The sequence below is a fragment of the Eupeodes corollae genome, chromosome 1 (assembly GCF_945859685.1).
Source record: "Eupeodes corollae chromosome 1, idEupCoro1.1, whole genome shotgun sequence".
Taxonomy (NCBI): Eukaryota; Metazoa; Arthropoda; class Insecta; order Diptera; family Syrphidae; genus Eupeodes; species Eupeodes corollae.
Genome location: NC_079147.1, coordinates 184596698 through 184620519, shown reverse-complemented (window position 1 = coordinate 184620519; position 23822 = coordinate 184596698). Strand labels below are relative to the sequence as shown.

The 23822-nt window shown below is 36.8% G+C and overlaps 1 protein-coding gene across 1 annotated transcript; it reads left to right on the top strand.

Annotated features, from left to right (window-relative positions):
- The first annotated feature begins 3008 nt into the window (after positions 1-3008).
- On the top strand, positions 3009-23156 carry LOC129938385 (cullin-associated NEDD8-dissociated protein 1). Its single transcript, XM_056045912.1, has 9 exons — positions 3009-3374; positions 3523-3906; positions 3975-4264; positions 4328-4490; positions 10907-13207; positions 13266-13509; positions 13575-13721; positions 13793-14006; positions 22592-23156. The coding sequence occupies exons 1-8, from the start codon at positions 3330-3332 to the stop codon at positions 13924-13926; spliced, it is 3708 nt and encodes a 1235-aa protein (XP_055901887.1). The 5' UTR covers positions 3009-3329; the 3' UTR covers positions 13927-14006; positions 22592-23156.
- The last annotated feature ends 666 nt before the right edge of the window (positions 23157-23822 follow it).

Sequence of the window (23822 nt, the reverse complement as noted above, 5' to 3'; positions counted from 1 at the left end):
CTTTTTTATCGGAATAGATTTTGGAAAGAGTTTGCAAAAAAAAATTCTATTAAAAACTATCTCAAGGAAGTTGTGCCTAACTTTTTGAAATGCTCTGGGAGAACACTTAAAATTAAATACTTTTTTCATTTTAATTTTCCAATTTCTAACTAGCAAGAATCCACAAAAAAGAAAAAAAAAACAATTGAATGAACTTAACAATGACAGAAATGGAAGTTGATGATTATAACAGTTGTTAAAGTCCTTGCAAAAAGAAATTTTTGAAGCAGAAATTTATTTTTCAATAGAGTGGCTTATGTTTTACTTTCTCGTTATGCTCTCTTGTTGAAGTTTTCTTGACTTAACAAAAATTAAGTTTGCCCTATTTTACTATAATTATTTTTTAATGGCACACATCTATCTATCAAATAAAAAAAAACAATGCGGAACAATGACGCTTGCATAATTTTGTTCGACGTAACAATTTTGTTTCAAAAAAAGAACACACCTCATTTGTTTTAGATCATCTGTTTTTTTGTTCAAGAAAAATACTAACAAAGAAGTATCCGGATAACATGCTATGTGAAATTGAACGCAACCATATTGTTTGTTCTACATTTCTGAAACGCAGTTGACACACCAAAAAATGCAACTGGACAAACGGTATATGATGCTTGACAAATTGATTTTTCCGGTTTGTGAATAGCTAAGTGATTTATTACACTCAGACTATCATAGACACACCATATAAAGACCGGAATCTTTCGTACGTTTTACCCTGAAACACCCATTTGTTTACATTGTTGTATTTTTAATTTTGACATTACGTCCGTTTCAATTTTTCGACAGATGTTTTTTTTTATTAGATTTGATTACAGCTGTCAAATGACAAAATGAATTCCGATTTTTGCATTTTTAATTTTTTTGATTTTTACTAAAAAGTGTGAATGCAACTTTCTTACTCACACTTCAAGGATTCCAGGAAACAATTCCTGTAGGTACATTATTATACCAAGGACACGACCAAATGAATTCCAATGTTTATGGTGTGTCTATGCTTTCTGTATGCTGCGTGTTTCGCATATTTTCTTTTGAAAACCATCAATCTCGCATTATTTATTACACTCGGATGTTTTCGGTTGCATGTTTTGACACTTCTCTTTCATTTGTTGTTCTCATCTCATCCGATGAAGAAATGTTGTTAGATGTGTACGACCTTTGTGAGGATGCTTTAAAAATGTCCAAGCAAAAAAAAGAGGTGAATTGGATTAAAAACAGAAGAGAAAATGTATCTGACATTTGATCCTTCACTTACTTGACAAAAGACCTAAAATCGAATGATAAATCATCGTTTTAAAATTATATAAGGCTGAATGAAGAAACTTTTAACCTGCTTTTGTCGTTCATTGAAAACGAAATAAAAAATTAAATTTTCAGAAACGCAATATCGCCAGATGATAAGTTGGCTGCAACTTTGTTTCAACGGGTGAACGGGGTGTTAGGAATGCATAGCTTAAACTACCAAGCTAAGCTCTCTAAACCATTCATCCATTTAAATTAATTCGGATATAAGGTCTTTTCTTCACTTGAAATTGTCCGGTGGCATGTTTCTTGTTTACTCAAAAACAATAATAAAGCAACGCCAAGAAACAAAAAAAGGCAAGAAAGAGAAACATCAAAGACCATCCAAGTCAATCCTGAACCCAGAACTCTGCGGGTTGAGACTTTTCAAAGTATTTCTATTTCACCTACTTTCTCTTTCGCACTTTCTAAAAACGTCTGAGTGTAATAACACACTTAATAGTACGTTTCCACCAAAAAATAATCCGAGATTTAAGGCAAATGATTTAAAATAAATCATGAGGTGTTTCCACCAAAGAAAAGGAGATTAATTTGACGTTGTCATAACAACCAATCGTAATTAGTTTTATTTTATTCTTGTACCTATGTATTTATTATTTTTGTATACTTACATTTTATTTCGTTTTTGAGTTGTTTATTATTTTCAATTTGAATAATATGGTGAGGCAGATAGTTTTTGTTGACATTTCCATCTGTCAATAAACGAAATGAGCGTTTAAATGGGCCAGTTCAACAATTATTAACAAAAGTTTGTTTCATTTGACAAACTAATGTTTCCAAGTAGATTTCAATGAGTTTTATTTGAAATCTTCATTTGAGGAGATTAAAATTTCTATTGTAAATCTGTGAGATTTCAAGGAGATTTGTGACAAATCTAGCTAAATCTCGGTTTAGTGCCCGGTGGAAACGTAGTATAAAGTAGTATTCACATGAGAGCGACCAACGAACGACGAATGAATTATAAAATGTGGGTTTATATACGTTTGAAGACACATTTCCACACAAATTCTTAATAAAACGATAGCAATATAGTTTCTTTTTGATTTATGATACATACTTTTACTTTTCAATATCCACATTCGCAACGAATAAAACAATCGCGCGTACTTAACCTAAAAACATCATTCTTGTTTTGGTTTCAGTTCAGTGGCGATTGGTGTTTGCCTGTGGCTCCTTGTCAAACTTCATTTGGGACGAATTTAAAACTCTCATGTGATCGAAATGTCAAAATCTTCGAATATTCGTACATTCGTTAGTCGTGCTTATGTGAATAGTGCTTAAGAAACATTTTACAATTCTAACTTCTCGTGCATTACAAAGTCTGAAAAGTAAAAAGTTGCCAACGCAACAGTTTTTCAGTTAAACTAAAAAGCAACCAATTTAAAAACTGGCCAATCAATTTTATGTGCAGTGTCACCTTTTTTGACAGAAATCACATTAAGATACATGTAAATTGACAATTAGAATTAATATCCATTCAACATTTTGTGTGCCAATACTCTGTTTCCGCATCATACTAAACATTAGAGAATTACATCATTATGAAACATTTCATTCAATGTTTAAGAATTTTGGCATCACTTAACCATTCACAATATTTTCATCGAATTTGACGATTTTCTACTCTTCGTTAAATAATTTGTCTGCGGTCTGTCTTGTCTCTGTGTGTTCATGTTCATCTTGATTATTTTTCACCCGAGTGTGAATGTGAAATTCTATTCTATGCCGGGTTGTCTTAGAATTCCAAAGAGAATTGAAAATATTCTTTGAAAAATTCATTAAAATATTGTGCATATTCATCCAAATAACAAAATATATTTCAAAGAACTCCAAAAACATCATAAAATCTTTCCTCGGTCGGAGCTCGGAGAAAAGAAAAACTTAACAAAAAGTAAGGATCGAAGAACGACAACGAGAACGACGAGCCACATACAGAAAGAACAACCAAAGTAGAAAAAAGGACAGACGGAGCCTCCATAGCAAAAACAATGGCGTCCCATCAATATCATCAAATTGCAAATCTTCTGGAAAAGGTAAATTTGTGTGCCATTTCATAAGCAAACACTTAAAAAATAAAATATATACCCCACCATATGCATTTAATGCAATTCATGCTCAATCCTTTCTTTTTGCATACATCACAATAACCATCGTCATTTTGATCATCCCCCAATTCACCAGATGACATCCAGTGACAAAGATTTCCGGTTCATGGCCACAAATGATTTGATGACGGAATTGCAAAAGGACAGTATTAAGTTGGACGACGAGTCGGAGAAAAAAGTCGTGCGAATGGTGTTGAAATTATTGGAAGACAAAAACGGAGAAGTTCAGAATTTGGCTGTGAAGTGTTTGGGTCCGCTGGTTAATAAGGTCAAAGAGAATCAAGTTGAGACTATTGTTGATTCATTGTGTGCGAATATGATTTCGAATACAGAACAACTGAGGGATATCTCGAGCATAGGATTGAAGACGGTAATTTCGGAACTACCTCAGGCTTCGAATTCGCTTGCACCAAATGTTTGCCAAAGGATCACTGGAAAACTTGGCAATGCTATTGAGAAGGTGAATTGGACATTCACACTCACTCTGTTGGTATATGAACTTATTTTTTATTTTGAACACAAATGCAGGAAGATGTCTCAGTAAAACTCGAAGCTCTGGACATTCTTTCGGATTTGCTTTCTCGCTTTGGAGATTTCCTAGTACCCTTCCATCCTGCTATCCTAAAGGCTCTTGTTCCACAGTTGGGTTCTTCTCGTCAGGCAGTCCGTAAACGAACCATAGTCGCCCTGTCTCATTTGTTGACTTTGGCCAATACCACTGCATACAATGGAGTTATTGACCATTTGTTAGAAGGCCTTGAAAAACCACAGAATCAGGGAGCAATACGCACATATATTCAATGTTTGGCATCAATATGGTAAGTAATTGGTGGAGAGGAAAATTTAAATGTTCTTCCTTAATTTATAAAATGCATATTTAGTCGTCAAGCTGGACATCGTCTTTGTACTCGAATTGAACGAGCTATGTTCCTTTTAAATAAGTACAGTCAACGGGATGATGATGAACTTCGAGAATTTTGTTTGCAAGCATGCGAAGCATTTGTACTTCGTTGTCCAGATGCTATTGGACCACACATTCCTATGGTGAGTTACTTTTAAAATAACAAATATACAAAATCTATTAATTAGTACAAACTACAGCGACTTTATAATCTTGTCCATTAGAGGCCGCAAGTATGATTCTTCACCTTCTACCACTAGAACTATATGATCTTCATTGAATTTTCGGAATTAAAATTAAAAAACACCTGGTTAACATTCGTTGTCGCTTGTTTCAACAAATTGATTCTTGTTACTCAAAGAAGTAAAACCCGTGGCGTGATAGTTAGTACGTAGGACTGTCATGTCAGAGGTCTTGGGTTCAATCTTTGTCTGTGCCACCTTAAGTTTTTGTTTTCCACGGGTATTACTCCCTCCAAGAGTAATTGTTGTCATGAAAAATGGCATTCTTAAATAACCCGTTCGGAAAAACTTTAGGTCTCCTCTGTTTCTAACATTACTGGCACAGGAGTTGGTTAAAAGTTGCAAGCCACTAGGTCACTACGAAGGGACGCTTTCGTTTCGCTTTTTAAAGAATCCGTGTCCTTATTTTCTTTCTAAAATCTAAAAATTGTCTTGCTAAAAGTTTTGGAGTCAAAGCTAGTCACTTATATCCGACTTATAGCAATGTTGAAATTTGGTTTCTAAAACATTTGTTCCATAAAAGTCGCACGACTCCATTTGTGGCGCTGGAAACTACTCTATCAGACACTTCTATATATTTATAGTCAGCAACTGGGCTATTTGTGTAAAAGCTTCTCCACAGTTTACTAATAACATTCCTAAATTTTTAAAACCAATTTCTAAAGCACAGAGACTCCCACAAATACGGATCGATACAAAATTAAGATTATAATACTTCACAGAGCTTTCTGGGAGAAAATGGCATTCCTGAAACTAATTAATGACATAGTTAGTAGAATCGTGCACTCAAAACAGCTACAAAATTGGTCTCCCCTTCTCTCCTTCCTAAACACTGAATCGTATTCAAGGAAGAACATTTTGTGGTCATAAAATGAAAGATATATGGGTTTTCAAAAGATAGTCAGGCCCCTATTAAATCTTTGGACTCTGTCTCCGTCTTCACTAACACCCAAAAAATCTATTAACTGTAGATGATCTCTTATGAAGGTGGTTAGGTAAAAGTGGTTGTCCGTGATGGAGTAGGACACGCTTAATCAAGTTTAATGGCCCATTGTTATGGCACAAAAGTTTAATATTTACCTTTACTGTGCGCTCATTTCACCACTTATACAGTCCTATACAGTCCCTGGCTATATTATTAGAAGCACTGCAGTGAAGTTTAAAGAAAAAAAAATGTCAATACAAAAAAATAACAAAAGTGACCGTTTAAAGATCATTAGGTTATTTTTTTTTGTTTAAAAAATAATACAAAAAAATAAAAATATATACAAAATTAATTTTCGTAGCATCGAAATCACACTACAGCCTGGTTGCCGGGACAAATCCATTTGTAGCAAGTCTTGCACCATTTTCTGGTGGATCTATTTTTGGCCCTGGACCATTCAGCGCATCTGCCAAGTCGCCCCATCTTCGGTGCCAGCTCGTGCTGTACCTATGCAGATTTCCCCAAAAGCATCCCAATTCTAGTCCATAGTTTCCTAGGAATTGTTTCAATCGATAGCCGGTTATTTAGTAACGGTTTTATTAGATTGTATGACAAGTCCTGCAAAAAGATACGGCTCACAAATTTGTCATGGCTCACATTCATTCTGTTGATAACAAGAGCGTTTATACCAGCAATATTCATCAAATCAAAAAATATTGTAAGTGGCCATCGGCGGCAGTTCCGTAGGTAGAACACTGTACTGCTTGCACATTTTATCAACAACGTCAACACTACATTTTGTACAATTGCAAAAAGTAATTATTTCTGGTTCATGCGTATAGGGATCAATTGCTGCATCGTAATGCATTGTTAAGAGTTATGTGACCGACTTGTTTTTTTTTGGGACATATGAAACAAGTTTAGCGTCTTTCTGAAAGCCAAAAATGAAACTCTTGATTTCTCTAGCTTTAGAAGCCTTAAATTCCTTAGGTATTGCAGGTCTATTAGCTTTCATTGTACCCACAGCAGTAATTTTCTTCTCCGATAATTCCTTAGTTAGAGGTAGGTTCGGTAAATAATTATCCATTGTAACATTACAACCCAAACCTTAAAGTGGCTCCAAAACTCTATGGACAACATCATTCACCCTGTTGGACTTTTGAAAAGGACCTCCAGGCTGTGCTCCAACGTAGATTTCAAAGTTTTATAAATACGGAAACTTTGTATCCACTACCATGAAGATTTTTATTCGGAATGTATCTGGTTTGTTCGGTATATACAGGATAAATCCTCAACGACCTCGAAAACCCACAAGTTGTTCATCGAACGTCAAATAGACTCTGGGAACGAAATTATTGCGGCAATTGTGCGTGAATAAATCTACAACTTTTCTTATTGAGGCCAATTTATCAAATTCTCGGCGTTGAGCTCTGTCAGTGACGTTATCAAATCTTATAGTTCAAAAGAAAACGAAATATATTTATTGACATCGCCCTGTATACTATCACTAATCCCATGCCTTGAGAGTTATTTCAAAAAATCTTTTAGGTTCTGACACCAATTTCTGGATACTCCAATAACATATAACAACCCCAGAAGAGCTCTCATTTCAATAGAATATGTGGGTTTAGCATCCCGGTTTCTTTGAAAGTTGCCTTTTATCTTACCAATATATATATTAGTGCAACTTAATTTCATTCATTTTGTCCTGTGTAAAAAATAATTCAAAACTCGACACCGTATCCTTGGCTTTCCCAGATGCTTCTCCTTTTGGAACTGGTTGCCTTACCCGAATGTTATTAGCTCGAGTTCGAGTAGCTAGTGGTACGTTTTTTGACCAAATTGTACCATTTGGACATTTGTATGCTGATGGGTCTTCTACCAAACAATCCGTGAGAGGCATATTATCTGATTCCGAAAAGCCGTTAGAGTAGCGCAATTCAGTTTCGAAAGCTTCAATTTCCACCTGACGCTCATGAACCAGGTTTTCAAGATCTGGTAACGGTCCAGGTTCCTCTTCTTCACTGTCAATTGGATCAAAGAATACATCATCAGTCTCCATCTCCAAAAACCATCTATCTAGGTCTGAATCACTCAGGATGAGAAACCTTTATTTTCTAAGAAAATAGAAACAGACAACAAAACAAATTGGTACACGAATACTCGCGCGGACTACTTAAGCTTACCTAAATTTTACACGTATATTCGCACGTACTACTATTGTAATTAATAACATGACTTTGGCATTTTATTACATAACAATGCAATCGCGAACACGTGAAGTGAGATACTGACCTGTTGACAAATTTAGTTGATGAGGCTTATTTGAACTGACACTAATCTGACATAAAAAAGTGCTAAGTTATGAAGAAAACTGTTACTGTTGTCTACTATAGTAGGCCACGCGTGCACTACAGTGTTAAAATAGCTGAAAATTGAGATTTTGCATAAAATCTAAAGCGCGTCTAATAATAGGGCCAGGGACTGTAGCTAATACATTAAACTTTTGCTAAAACAAGATTTCATAAATAGAACCAATACTAGGTAAAATAATATAACCACTTTCTCAGTAGCATGAAAACGGATTTTACCTTACAAACGTATGTCTAAAATTTTCCAAGTGCTTGATATGTTTAAGTAGATTGTATTTATATAAGCTCTTTGATTTGAGTCATAACTGAACACTATCTTATGCGTTTTCTACGAAGTTGCCGTTTAATATATGCCTACACATTTTCGATAGGATTTGCATCGGGCAACTGCGACTACTAATCCAATGTTACGATGCCAGATTGAGTCTTTTACTGAGTTTAGAGCTTAATGCTGTGTTTAAGATTGTTGTCCTCCTGCAGTATTCAACCTTCATTTTTTGTTGTGAACCATGTTTTGGCAGATGCCAGTAAAGCCTTTTTTAGATTTTTATCATTTTCATTTTAGATTTTTATCTTTTTTTTTTAGGTTGTCAGTTAAGAGGTACAAAGTGCCAAATCCCTGCTTTGAGAAGCAGCCTCAAAGATGCCTCTTTATTCCATGTTTTACGGTCCGCTAAACAAGCCTATTTTTGGAAGTTGACCAGCCTCGCGTGAGGACAGAACGTGCCCATATAGAACATTCATCAGTAAAAATGATATTTTAAAAATTTCTATCAATATTCTCATGCGCCCAAGCGAGTCGCTTTGTCACATGTTTTTCAGTCAACAGAGGCTTCTTCTTTGTGTTGCGCCATTTTAGATCATGAGTATGATGAAGGGTTCGGATAGTTTCTAGAACGACTACTGACCTTTGTTGACAATGCATTAAGGACAAGCTTCCCAGATGTTGTAAAAAAGGACACAATTCCTCAACTTTTCTGTATCTGCCCGCTCTAGCTTAATTTTAGAATACACTTTTGGGAATTCTATTACATTGATCCAATGGATCTCAGAATCATAGGCAGCTATAGCCTTTTAGATTATGTAAGTTTCTGCAATTGGTTTCGTTGAATGTCTCTAGATTCATGTGGTATAAAATGACCCGAAAAATATCTTAGGTGTGACTTATTTTATCTGTGACAGAAACTTCAACCTAAACTTACACTAATATTCGCACTTCCAGAAATTATCATGAGTTTACCCTTAAACTGAACTGCTTTAGTAAACTAAAGTGTAGATTTGTTGTCTTGGTTTGAGATCAATGGCTGAAATAAATTCCAACCGAGAGTATCAGTGTTTGACCCCTTTTTGTCGCATGTCAGCAATGACCAACCCAATATTTCTGTCAAGCCGTCAATAATCTCACTTAACACAATTCCACAAACAATAGTCCAGCGTTGTTAAATCGCACGGTCTTGGATGCTACGCCACAGACCCATAACACGTTTTCATAACCAAAAGTTTTATTTATTTCTGATCAGAAAATAATTTAAAAGGATTTAAGTCAGAATCCCCTTAGTTTTAAAAATATGCCTTAATGCATTTACATTCCCTTTAATGTCAATTCCCACACACAAATCTGATGCATGGAGCTAAGGTAACCTTAGGTGAAAAGTTGAGTTTTGCAGATATTAATTACATACTTACTTAAGGTGCCGTTATCTATATCTCTCTGCAAACTAGGGCCTCATTCAACAAACTTCTTCTAAATATCTAGCTTAGTCTCTATAATATATTCCAGTTGCGCACTCCAAAGTAAGTGAGATCACTTTCCCCTTCGCTGTTCTTTTGGGGTGGATTGGAAGACTTTCCGGGCCAGAGAAATGGTATCCATGCGTTCTACGTGATTCAGTCATTTCAAGCTTTGGAATTTTATCCTTCTGGCTATGTCTACGTTGCTAGACAGCACGCACACCAGATTGTTCCATCTTCTCTTCGACACACCTTCTAAGCGTACATACCGTAGATTAGTGGAACTTTTCTCTCGAAACGACCCAAGGTGCTGTCACGTCTATGTTTCTGCAACTTATAGCGGATTATGACTGTCTTATACAGCGAGACTTTGGCTGCTCGAGAGAGGGCTTTGCTACTCAATTACTTCCTAAGCTCAAAGAAACAGCGGTTCGCAAGAGTAATTCTTCGTTTGATCTAAGTGATGTTGCTTTTTTCTTCATTCATAGCGGAAGTCAGGTAGAAAACGTCCTTAACTACCTCAAAGTTACGTCTGTCGACAGTGGCGTTTTGACCGAGAAGTTGTCGGATCTATATGCCCTTTCTTGATAACACCATGCCCTCATTAACCGCGAGACCCATTTTTTCCGCCCCATTAACATCGTGCTGAGTTCTTCCGACTATGTCATGAGTATACGCGAGTTATTGGACAGACTTTTGCCTCTGGTGTTGACGTGGGAGCTCTACACTATTGTTTCAAGGACGATGTTAAAGAAATCACATGGCAACGCATCACCTTGTTTAAAGCCTTTTTTAAAATTAAAACGATCGTTTAATTTGTTTCTAACCAATATCGAGCAGTAAACGAACGAATTTTTTAAGCGATGCCAAAACTAGACATGGCTTTATACAGTTCGTTCCTGTAGATGCTGTCATATGCGGCCTTGAAATCGATGAAAAGATAGATGGCAGGATTTGTCATAATGTGAATATTTGATCGACAGTGAACTTTCCTGGCCTAAAGCCAAACTGATTAGGACGTTCACATGTTACGGAAGAGAAGATTCTGTAAGGGATGATTTGGATGCATTTAAGAATGTCTCCATTCATCGGGCCTGCTTTCTTCCCTAAATAATTTTTTTCAGATAAGTTGATGCATGCCCCTTACCTATCTCTGTTTGCAATTTCGTCTCATACAAAATTCCAGTCAACAAAGAAAAATAAGGAAATTTTTTAACGTGGACTCACAATTTGGACAGAAAAAAGTTTTACTAGTTTCATGACTTTTGTTAATGTTTGTCTGATTACAGATTCTGGAATTATGCATGAAATACGTTACTTATGACCCCAATTACAACTACGAAGCTGACGATGGCGAATCTGGAGTGGCCATGGATACCGAAGATGAGGAGTACGTGGACAGCGAAGAATACAGCGATGATGACGACATGAGCTGGAAAGTACGACGTGCCGCAGCTAAATGCCTCGAAGCTCTCATCGCAACTCGTCATGAGCTAATTGAAGATTTCTATCGTGATCTATCACCTGCACTGATTTCACGCTTCAAAGAACGTGAGGAGAATGTCAAATCCGACATTTTCCATGCTTATATAGCTCTGTTGAAAAATACACGCCCAGCCGATGAAATATCTCATGATCCCGACTCAATGGAGCAGGTTCCTGGACCAATAAGCCTCCTGCAGGATCAGGTTCCAGCTATCGTTAAGGCAATTCAGCCATTGATGAGGGAAAAGTCGATGAAAACTCGACAAGATTGCTTCTTGCTGCTAAGGGAATTACTCAATGCTCTGCCAGGAGCACTTGGAAACCATTTGAACAACGTTATGCCAGGGATACAGTATTCTCTTAGTGATAAGAATTCATCTTCAAATATGAAAATTGATGCTTTGAGCTTTTTGTGCAGCCTCCTACAGGGACACAATCCTCAGGTGTTCGATCCTCACATTCCAATGCTGGTGCCATTGGTGGTTAATGCTGTGTTCGATCCTTTCTACAAGATTGCCACTGAGGCGTTGTTGGTGTTGCAACAGCTGGTGAAGGTTATTCGTCCGGTGGACATGCGCTCAGGCTACGAAGTGGCTCAATTTGATCTCGAGAAGCTATACTCGTCTACTCTGCAGAAACTCAAAGCCACCGATGTGGATCAAGAGGTTAAGGAACGTGCTATAGCCTGCATGGGCCAGATCATTGCCAACATGGGTGATCTACTTAAGGCGGAATTGGCAACTTGTCTACCCATCTTCATGGAACGTCTAAAGAATGAAGTGACTCGTTTGAGTTCGGTCAAGGCTCTCACTATGATCGCTGGATCCCCACTACGTATTGATTTGTCCCCTATTCTCAAAGACGTTCTCCCAGCTCTGGGATCTTTCCTGAGGAAGAATCAGCGTGCACTCAAACTCAACTCTTTGACTCTGCTAAACACTTTGGTCGACAACTATTCTCACTTATTCGGTCCCCAGTTGTTGCAGATAGCCATCAGCGAAATTCCAGCACTGCTTAACGACGCCGATCTGCATGTTGCTCAATTGTCGTTGGTTCTGCTTACGACAACTGCTAGGAGACAGCCACAGGCTTTGGTCGGCATTCACGATCAGTTCATGCCGTCGGTGTTGATTTTGGTGCGATCACCTTTACTGCAAGGCGCCGCTCTTACATGCACCCTGGAGCTGTTCCAAGCTCTGGTAAAGGCTAAATTGCCTGGACTTGGATACCATCAGTTGCTGGAGAAGCTGATGGAGCCCATTCTCAATGGAACAAACACGGAACAGCTTCACAAGCAGGCATATCATTCGCTGGCTAAGTGCGTTGCCGCTTTGACATTACAAAGTCCCACAGAAGCAGTCCCATTGGCATCTCAACTGCTCAACGATCTACAGAAGCGTCAGGGAGACACACATTTGGTGTTTTGTCTGCTGACCATCGGGGAAATTGGACGGCATTTCGATTTGAGCTCAATCGATTCTCTGCCAAAGATCATCATTGATTGCTTCGGAGCTAGTTCGGAGGATGTGAAGGGAGCTGCCAGCCATGCGTTAGGAGCTGTTGCTGTGGGATCTCTACACTGTTTCTTGCCCTTGATTCTCAAAGAAATTGAAGCTCAACCCAAGAGACAGTATCTTCTGTTACATTCGCTGAAAGAAGTAATCTCCTCCCTATCGAATACACCAAATGGTCTGGAACAGTTGTTGCCATCGGTTCCATCGATTTGGGCGCAACTCTTCAAACATTGTGAATGCTCCGAGGAAGGTTCCCGGAATGTTGTTGCCGAATGTTTGGGCAAACTGGTTTTGGTCAATCCTGAGGAGCTTTTGCCTCGCCTGCAACAAGCTTTGCACAGTGAAAGTGCCCTGATGAGGACCGCTGTTGTGTCCAGTGTCAAGTTCACCATCTCTGATCAGCCACAGCCTTTTGATCTACTTCTCAAGCAATGCATTGGAGAGTTTTTGTTTGCCCTACGTGATCCAGAACCATCGGTGAGGAGAGTCGCTCTGGTTGCATTTAATTCAGCGGTTCACAACAAACCAAGCTTGGTTAGGGATCTTCTGCCAACATTATTGCCATGGCTTTATTCCGAAACTAAAGTTAAGGTATGATTTTGTTTTCTTTTGACAATGCACATGTATTTCATCTTTTTTAATTCTGTAGGGTGAATTGATTCGTGAAGTTGAAATGGGTCCCTTCAAACACACCGTTGACGATGGCTTAGATATTCGTAAGGCAGCTTTTGAATGCATGTACACACTTCTAGAACAAGGTTTGGATCGTGTTGATGTTATGCAATTTTTGGATCATGTTCAAGCTGGACTTTGTGATCATTATGACATTAAAATGCTAACATACTTAATGACAGCTAGATTGGCTGTATTATGCCCAGAAGATGTGTTATTAAGTAAGTATTAAATCAACTAACTAACCAAGGAGGTTTTGAAACTAACTTTTGCTTTCAATTTGCAGGACTGGATCAATTTGTTCAACAACTACGTGATACCTGTACACATAAAGTCAAAGCTAATTCGGTTAAACAAGAATATGAAAAACAAGATGAGTTGAAGAGATCAGCCCTGAGAGCGGTATCCGCATTGGCACAGATTCCTAAAGCAGGTAAGATTAAATACATTTTCCGAGTTTCAAGCCATTTAAACATTCAATCCATTTGATTTTCTTTTTGACAGATAAAAACCAACAACTGGCTGATTTCCTAAAATCCATCAAGGATACACCTGAGTTGAATAAAATCTATGATTACGTTCAAAAGGATTCACTTTCAAATAATAATACCGAAAGCATTTCCATGGATCAGAGTTAGACCCGTTAATCAGTTATCAGTTTATTTTTTTTTTTAAACATAAAAGAGTTTAGTGACGAGTTTAACGAGTAATTATAATTGTAAGTTTAAAGTTCCAACCATATTAATTTTTCTACTACTAAAACTTATCTTGGTATTCCTTTACCTTGAAAAACTTTAAAGATTCACATTCTTTATTAGAATTCGCTAAAACAATGAGTTTTTTTTAGTTCTACGTAGTGTAAAGAGCTTCCTAAAAAATAGGGTGGGCCATATAGTGATTTCTTTTTTTTCACTGATTATTCTGACTCTTGAAAAACTGTTACTCTCTCGAAATCTTGACAGAAAATCCGTATACTTACTTTACTTTACTTTAGTTGGCGCTACAGCGCATTGTGCCTCTGGTTCTCAAGTAATAACTTTCGCCAGCTTACTTGATCTCCAGCTTGCTGCCTCAAGTTTGAATACTAAGTTGACGTGCTTCGGCCTCAACTTTATCAATCCATCGGAGATGAGACCTGCCTCTGCTTCTTGTTACCTCAGGCTTGGCGTTGGTAAGTCGCTGTACAGCTCGTATAACTCATGATTATATCTTCTCCGCCTGATGTTACTTTGCCTGTCGACACAAACCGGACCATAGATCGTACGCAGAACCTTCCTCTCGAAGATATCAAGAGATCTTTCATTCGTCTGAGTGAGGGTCTATGCTTCTGCACCATACAGCAAGACTGGGATGATAAAGGTTCTGTACAGTGTTTTTGGTACTTCGCTATATGGCCTTATTCCTCAACTGCTTGCTTAGGTCAAAGACACAGCGATTAGCAAGGGTAATTCTACGTTTGATCTCCGCGCTGGTCATTTGCAGAATTAACAACAGTGCCCAGATAAACAATTTCGTTTACCACCACCTCGAAGTTATACCAGCCAAATGTCACGTTTTGACCAACAATGTGAATCAACTCTTATTTGACGACAGTAAATACTTCGTTGTGTCCCCGTTAATGTCAAGACCCATTTTTTCGCATCAGACTCGATATTAGAGAAGACACCCGTCACTGCTCGTTTGGTTCTTCCCATAATGTCGATGTCATCTGCATATCCAAGATATTCTGTGGGTTTTTGAAAGATGGTTCCACTTGTTTTGGTGTTGGTGTTGTGTATCCATAAACAACTTTGCGAATATTTAAAATCTTCTTTTCAAAGAAAGTTCTCTGTTTAGTCTAAACAATCGATCTAAACAGCTTAATATTTCACGCACTAGCCTGAAGAAGATTCTATAGAAAGATCTTGGTTTATTCGCCTATAACCTCCAGTTGACTCCGCAATTCATTACCAGACTATCTGTTCTCGCTTCGTAGTTTCGTCAACAATTATGTTGCAAATTTATCTGGGGATAGGAAAACACGGGCGGTATTATAGAGAAGACTCAAAAAGTATCCACATGAAAATGAAGCTGGGAACAACGTTTTGGTCAACAGTGTATATAAACTGAAATCAAAGACATGGATTTGGACGAACTGTGGTTCATTCATGCCACAATTATTCTTTTACGGACCAATATCACCCAAACAATCTATGAGCTACAGTCCAAGGTTTTAAGCAAACCGATTCAGTCATGAGAATGCTTTACGCTTCAACATTTTCTTGTGTAAGAATCGATACACCAAATACTGAGGTATTCTTACCCCACTTAAACCACTGGTTAAAAAGTGCCAATATATGAAAGATCGAGAAATTATTCTTCTTTCTTAATTTAAAATTCATTTTAGATGGGAAGTTTGTAGTTTGCCAGAGATTTTACACCATCAGCTCATGAGGCTTGTTTCTTCTTAATTAATATTTGGCAGTATTTGAGTAAAATTCTTATGTAATGTTTATAGAAATTGGCACAGTATTTATGTTTTTGCTTTGTTTTCCTTTTTTTGATACGCCATTTTTGGTGCCAAACATTTTCTTTATAGACAGCGTTTTGCAATTTTTGTGTAGCCCTTGCAACGGATCTATCTGGCACCAATATTGATAGCGTTGGTATCCACTGGCATACTGTACACACAAAATGCAAGGTTTGTGATAGGACACTTTCAATCTGTACACCTTGTATTTTCTTTGGTTCGTAATTTTGATCGTACGGTATTCTAAATAGTCGGTTCGTAACATAAGATTTCAATTTTTCGGAGTACTGCCTGATAAGGCCCCTATACAGTTTGTACTAAAGTCCTAAATGTGAAACCATATCAAACGTTTGAAGAACATCTAAGAACAAAGCCAAGCATACTTGTTTTTTTTTTTAAGTGCTTTTTCCACCAAATCCGTAAAACGATTTGATTGGTATAAGTGACATTGGTTGGTCTATAAGATGCTACTCATGTTAGTGGCTTACCCTGTTTAGGTATAACAATGACTTCTACAGTTTTCGAATGATGTGGATGTATTGTGTTAAGGGCTTCTCTTTTTAAAAATTGGAGTTTTTTGTCCTGTGCAATCATAAGATCGTAGGTTAATGATTTTCTATTAGATAACTTATGTTAACTTAACACATGCTTCCTACTTCTTTGAGATGATCTTCAAAAAATGTTTAGATCTGGTCTATATACCTCAGTGATGGAGAGATGTAAAGGTAATTTTCATTCCCAAGGCGGGCAAATGCTCACATGTCAACCCTAAAGATCTAAGACCTATTAGCCTATCATTCATTCTCAAAACTCTTCAACGATTGATTGATATCCATCCACGTTATAGCATTGATAAGAGACTATCGATGTCTCAGCATGCTTACTGCAAAGGGAAATTGGTAGAAACAGCCTTGCACACTCTGGTAAGAACTATCGAATACTCCCTAGAGCAAAAGGAATATATTATTGTGACCTTCCTGGATAATGATTGCGCTTTCAACAACGTTGACACATCCGCTATCACTTCTGCTATGACGACCCTAAACGTCGAATACTCAATCTGTGAGTTGATTAATCTAATACTAAAAAGCAGGATCATCAACTCTATTATGGGGGATTTTTGTACTAAATTTTTGTCTATCGGTAGAGGCACTCCGCAAGGTGGTGTTCTGTCCCCTCTCCTGTGGAACATAGTGGTTAACGAACTACTAATATCCCTTGAGAGGGAAGGCTACAGAGTGGTTGCGTATGCTGATGATGTTGCTATCGCCGTCACAGGAGAACATCCTAATACACTGAGAGACCTCCTCCAAAACGCACTCACTATGCTCACTAGATGTGCTGATCACTGCGGACTTAGTATTAATCCTCAAAAAACAGACCTTTTCCTTTTTACATGGATACAAGATCCCAGTACTTGTACCTCCTTGAATAAAAGGTGTACCACTAATTTTTACCAATAAAGGTAAATATCTTGGTCTGATATTGGACAAAAAAATAAGTTTGAAAACTAGTATTCAGGAAAGAGATAAAAAAGCTACAGTAGCTCTATTACTTTGCAAGAAATCCAAAGGGAGCAAATGGGGTTTTCAACCTCGCATATCTTATTGGCTATACACATCGGTCATCCGAGCAATACTTACATATGTATAGGGTTGCAGTGTGGTGGACTGCACTGGAGAAAGTCACATACTACGACAAACTCAAAAGAGTCCAACGCACTGCAGTTCTCTGCAGCATGTGTCTAAGCGGGGCATTGAGAACCACACCCCCTTAGCAGGGTTAGACACTCTTCTCCATCTGACACCCCTCGACAATTTCAGCAAACAAGTGGCAACGATGTTAAATGCATCCATTTTTATATAGATGGATCCAAGACAAATGAGGGAGTTGGTAGTGGTCTGTACTCAGAAAAGCTTAATCTAAGCATCTCATTCCGCCTCCCTAATCATTGTAGCGTCTTCCAAGCGGAAATTTTAGCGATCAAAGAGGTTCTCTCCCTGACTAATAGAAAACGTGATATCAACTCCTGATATCCGCATCTTCCCTGACAGTCAGGCTGCCATCAAATCTCTTGACGGCGTCCCACCCAAATCTCTAACGGCCCTCGATTGTCGATCGTCTGTTATGGAGATGGCGCAGCAATTTAACATTCACCTATGTTGGGTGCCGGGCCACAGAGACATTACGGGAATTTGTAGAGTCGATGAACTCGCTAAAAATGGAACCGTCATGCTTATTTCACCTGAAAATGAGGATATAGGTATACCGATAGCTACATGCAAGCTTATGCCAAAGAAACAGCTTTTGCGATATCAAATTCTAGGTGGCAAAATTTACCAACATGCGCAGCCACAAAACTCATATGGCCTTCACTGGACCTAAAGCGCTCTAAAGACTTGTTATCTCAAAGCAGAATTCATATTAGCTCCCTAATAGGTGTCCTTACGGGACACTGTCTTATAGGCAGACACGCAATACGACTTGGTGTAGCCTCAAATGACTTCTGCAGGAGCTGTATGGACGAAGAAGAAGAGGAAACAATCTCTCACCTTCTCTGCACTTGCCCTGCTCTTTCACTAAGACGCAAACTTCATCTGGTAGAATACTCTTATAATAATCCTAGTGAACTAGCTAAAAAGGATATCAAATATCTTTTTCGCTTTATAAAAAGCTCAAAATGGTTCGACTAGTGGGAGGTAACTCTCTAGATTCATGTGGTATCACAATGGGCCTTTTCTCTTGGCCTAAGTGTGAATTCTGAATCCGCAGCCACTTTAACCTAACCTTAGCTACTTCTTTGACCTTGAAAGAGAAATTTATGTTTCGGGTTTCCCATCTATGATGTTAAGGATGGGTTATGTGCCTGGTGTCTTTTTAGATTCTGTTGCTTTCCGTAAAGAGTATTCAGGAGAAGCATCTGCTGTCAGACTTTTCAGAATCATTTGTGGACTCACTTATTATCTTCTTTAGTTCGTTGCTTAGACTGTTAAAGACTTTCTTTATCTTTTGGAAATCTTCCCATTTTCTCCTTCGAGCTTCTTTTTTTCCAAAATCCCATTATTTCGACAGAATATTTTATTTATGTTTCTCTTGAGTTGAAAATAGTTGGAGTACAGTTTGCGGAAGAAAACCTGTTGCACATGATAATGGAGACAAACAATTTGTTCAAATAATTGCAAGGTTTAAAAAACTTTCAAAGTAAGGGTCTAGTCACTGATCCCCATTGATTTCATGTGTTTAATTCTTTCTGTTGTTCTTTCTCATCTGTTCTTCTGTCTTTGATGTTATAACCTTATATAGTCTTATCTCTGAATTCGTTCTAGTTGTTTCTCTTTCACGAGCTAAGGATTATTGTTTTTCTTTTATTTCCGTTTCACTCAGTATTAATATTACTGACGATAAATCGTAGTTTGTAAGAATCAAATGGACATAATATTGGAAATTGTATTTGCGACACGCTTGACACAGTCGTTAACCTTATGTCTTTATAAGCCAACATTCCCATTGGCTTATTTTTAGTTTTAAACTCGTCACCAATAAGGAAGTTACATATGTCCTGGCAACTTTAGGAGTTTTGCATTTTTTGTTTTTTATATAAATACTAATTTTTAATTCTTTCATGTAAACGTTCGTACTTCGTAGTGTATTAAACACTTTTTTAAAGTTTTGCTAGTTGACATCATGTTTATGTTCCAAAAATATGTTCAATTCTGATAAATGTTGTAAAATACCATCCGGAAAAACCGGAATAAGTTCAAGCAAGCCAGGAATGCCTACGACGCCCATATTCGACGGACCAAATTTGTACATGAGCAAAAAATAGTGCAATGTCCCAAAGGCAGTACAAATTTTTGGTAATTGAAAAAAATATGAAAAATACTTACTCTTTCTTGGTCTACGTTCGTTATCGATGACACTCCATTTCTTACCTAGAGAAAGCTAATCTCTTTGCTAGGCAGTTCGCCGCCAATTCAACACTGCCAATGAGTGATATGACTCCGCCTGTACTTGAGCGAGTTAGAACCAATTTTTTTTCGCACTCGTACTTTGGCAAGAGTTTCAAAACATCCCAACACTCATAAATCCGCTGGTCTGGATGGTATCCCCACTATTGTTCTAAAGAGGTGTTCTTCAAAGCTCAAAGATGTGTTCTTCAAAACTTTTTCATATGTGCTACTTCTCAGGTCTCGTCCCGAGCAAAGGCAAATCTTCTTCACCCTCTAATTACCTACCGATTGCATTTACTTCGCTTCTTTCCCAGGTCATGGAAACGCTGAAAAATTATCAGCTCAAGAAATATCTCGAAGCTCGAAAGCTTCTTAATGACCGTCAGTACGGCTTTCGTAGCAATAGGTCTACTGGTGATTTCATGGTTCATCTCACCGAACAGTGGTTCAAATCTTTACATCGTTTTGGAGAAAGTAAGATCATTGCACTTGATGTTTCAAAAGCATTTGATAGGGTTTGGCATCAGGCTCTCTTATCGAAAATACGTGCTTTCCGTTTTCAGGAATCCCTCCTTAATTAGATTAGTAATTACCTTTTGAATCGTTCAATACAAGTTGTATTACAAGTTGTATTGGATGGATTCAAGTCTGAAAACCACAAAATCAATGCTGGTGTGCCCCAGGGCTCTGTTCTATCTCCAACACTCTTTCTCATTTTTATTAATGATCTCCTGTCTGCAACTTTTAATCCAATACATTGTTTCGCTGATGATGGTACTCTTAGCTTTTCATATTCGTTTTCAGACTCACATAATTTTTCTTCGGATGTGGAACTGCAACGACAAAATATGATAAACTCTTTAAATTCCGACTTTAACAGCACTATACAATTGGAACTACAAAACCGCGTGGAATTTAATGCTTCGAAAACCGAATGATGGCTTGTATGTTTGGGTTTTCTAACACAATGCAAAATGTTTTTCTCCCCCTCTGTTGTGGCTGTTACCTACAAGACTTTTATACGTCCACAGCTTGAATATAACTCCCATATCTGGGCTGGCGGTCCTGCAACTTACTTAAGCCTCTTTGACAGTATTGAACGTAGAACATCTAGATTGATTGGTGATATTACCATCATAAGATCATTTACGTCGCTTGAACATCGTCGGAATGTTTCTTGTCTCACCCTCTTTTACCGTTATTTTAACGGTTTATGCTCTAGGCAAATAGCCAGTTGCATTCCTCCCCTTAAACAATTCAACCGTAACACTCGCGCTTCTAGGAACGCTCATCAATATACCCTCGAGTCCAACTTCGGTCTTACTGTCAAGTACAGTGATTCGTTCTTTAGCCGTACTACGCGAATGCGGAATGCTTTACCGCACTCTGTTTTTCCAATATTCAGGAATTCAAAACCAATGTGCACCGACACCTCCTTTCAACCTCTCTCCTCTTCATAGTGCTCACACTGTGCCTCTGCATAATAAGGGTATGTTCCCTTGAGTGTGCGCTTATTATAAGAAAAAATTAAGTCATTCTAATGTCAAAAAGGGATAACATTTTAAACAAGGATCTGTTGCAAATGCTTTAAAATTGTATGAAGACTCAACGTGAAAAGAAAACAAGAGAAGAAGAGGCTTTGTTCTGGCAAATGGTGGAAAATAAGTTGAATTCGAGTGGACCACTAGCAAAACTTTTTTTTTCTGTGGCCGTTTTTCAAACGTGTCTCCATTTTAAACACAGTTGCTCCTGCATAACGTTTAAGACGTCCTTAAAGTATAAAGTTTACCTTATTTTTTGAACTTCCTTCGTAAAAGATTTAATAAAGGCTTTTTTTAACATTGCGTTAAGGTTTATAACGAATTTTTCTGAAAATGTATCCACATTGCTCTTAGAGGCATTTGGGGCTATTCATAGCTGTTTGCTAAACTCTTGCTAACTTGTTACTATGCAAGTCCAGAGCTTAGGCTATTTATAAATAAATTTAAACCTAAGTTAAAGACTAAATCTGTAGTCTAATTATAAACTTAGGAAATGCTGTGTTTAAGTAGTTAATATCACAGCCAAATATCATATTTGATCTTTGTTTCTAAATTGAAAAACTGGAAAAGTAAATCATAACAAATAAATGTAACGTAAAATTGCTGTCCAGAAAAATGTCGATTGATACCGCCATTAAAGAATGTATAGATATCTTAGAGGAGTTTGAGTTATGTCGTGATCTGCAAAATATGGCACCAAGAAAAAGAAAAATATAAAAAAAACACGGTTCAATAAATGTACATATATTAAGCGATAAGGATTTCTACAAAAGATATCGTTTATATATAGAAACAGTCACATTGATTATAAATTTACTTAATATTGGATAACTACTACTACTAGTAAAAGAGGGTAACACGTTTCTGGCAATCTGCATGTTGATATGCCAGCGAATCACTTCTCCGACTTCGACCAGTTTTTCTGCCGTCAGCGTTTTATATTTTCTTTGCTGTTGATATAAAATATTATAAAACGATGCTTTTCTTGATTTTGTATTAAATAGTTTTGTTTTATTTACTTTTTTCGACATTAAATTTGAGAAATGACAGCACAATATAACAGTTTTGGAAATTTAACAGTATTTTTTTGTCATTTGAAGTGTAATTGTAGTAGAGCACAACCTTAACCTGGGGTTTTACTAAACACAGCTAAGAAATTGTCTATGAATAAGAGCTGAGTTTATTTAACCAATACGCCTTAAACTCAAGAAATCACGACTTAATTTATTCTCTATAAATACGCCCCTTTGTAATTAACGTAAAGTTCATTTTATCTAAAATATTTATTTAATTTCCATTTCAGATTCGACTTCTTTTACTTGTGAATACTCTGGTGTTTCGAGTATATGGATGGGTCAAAAAGAATAATAATATAATTAATCATGCAAATCATTAAATATATATTTATAAAAAATAATAATAATAACAATAAAAAAAGAAATATAAAATAAAAAAAAAAAAAAACAACACAAAAAAACTATTCTGTGAGGAAAATTGTTAACATCATAAAATATTATACGAACTAAAACTTGAACAAAGAAGAAAATCAAGGAAGAGAGAAAACTATACATATATGTAGAGAGAGAGAGTAAACAAAAAAGAGCAAGATTATCAAAAAAGGCCTTTTTAATAAAGCTGCATTTAAGGTTTTTTCCCTCTCTCCTTCTTAACACTTTCTGTTGGCCGTTAAATTGTCTGACACGATCGCTTTGGAAATTAATCTATTTAATCCAATGAAATACAAGCATTTAAAAATATACAATATAAAATATATCGACCCAAACAATTAAACAACAGCAACAGAAAGAACATACAAAATTAAATCAGAAAATCAGATCAATAAAAATATGTTTAATTCAAAGCTAATATCTTAAGTATTTTTTAATAAATTCTTTAATTTTAAAAAATAAATGAAAGAAAATGCTTTTAATGCTTTCAACTACCAAAATATCTCATAATCTTAAACTGAGCTCATGAAAACCAATGCAAAACAACAATATCATAATTTGACCAATAAATCATCTTCACTAATTTTAATTCAATTTTAAATTTCAATTTAAAAACAAGAACACATACACAAATTTAAAAATATTCCATCCATTACAAAATAATTATTATATCACCCAACTTTTCACTCCATTCAACCAAAAACTAGTCCCTTAATGTTGTTTATTAAATATAACTCGTTGATAAGAGGTAAGTTCTCTTAATTGTTTTTATTTTGTAGTCCTTCAAGTCTTAACTTACTCCTTCGACAGCCCCCCTACCTATGAAAATATGCTTTGCTTGGTATCCATGTATCAAAAATCAAATGTCTGACGATGGCCATGGGCACAACTAGAGCGTATAGTCATAAAAGTCATAAATCACGTCCATGCGAAATAATACACAATAGTTTTCAACTTTAAATTATTTTTTACAAAATTCCCGATAATTTGTTGGGTAAGTGTTTGAAAAACCCCTTTAAAATAGAATTAGTATCTTTAGAGCATTTCTGTCGATGAATGTTAGGAGTATAGATGAATAAGATCGAC

Excerpts from the sequence above, each read along its gene's own strand:
- LOC129938385 (XM_056045912.1), top strand. The coding sequence starts at position 3,330 with ATGGCGTCCCATCAATATCATCAAATTGCAAATCTTCTGGAAAAG. Across the intron at positions 3,907-3,974 it reads TTGGCAATGCTATTGAGAAG|GAAGATGTCTCAGTAAAACT; the intron begins GTGAATTGGACA and ends ACACAAATGCAG. Across the intron at positions 4,491-10,906 it reads TTGGACCACACATTCCTATG|ATTCTGGAATTATGCATGAA; the intron begins GTGAGTTACTTT and ends GTCTGATTACAG.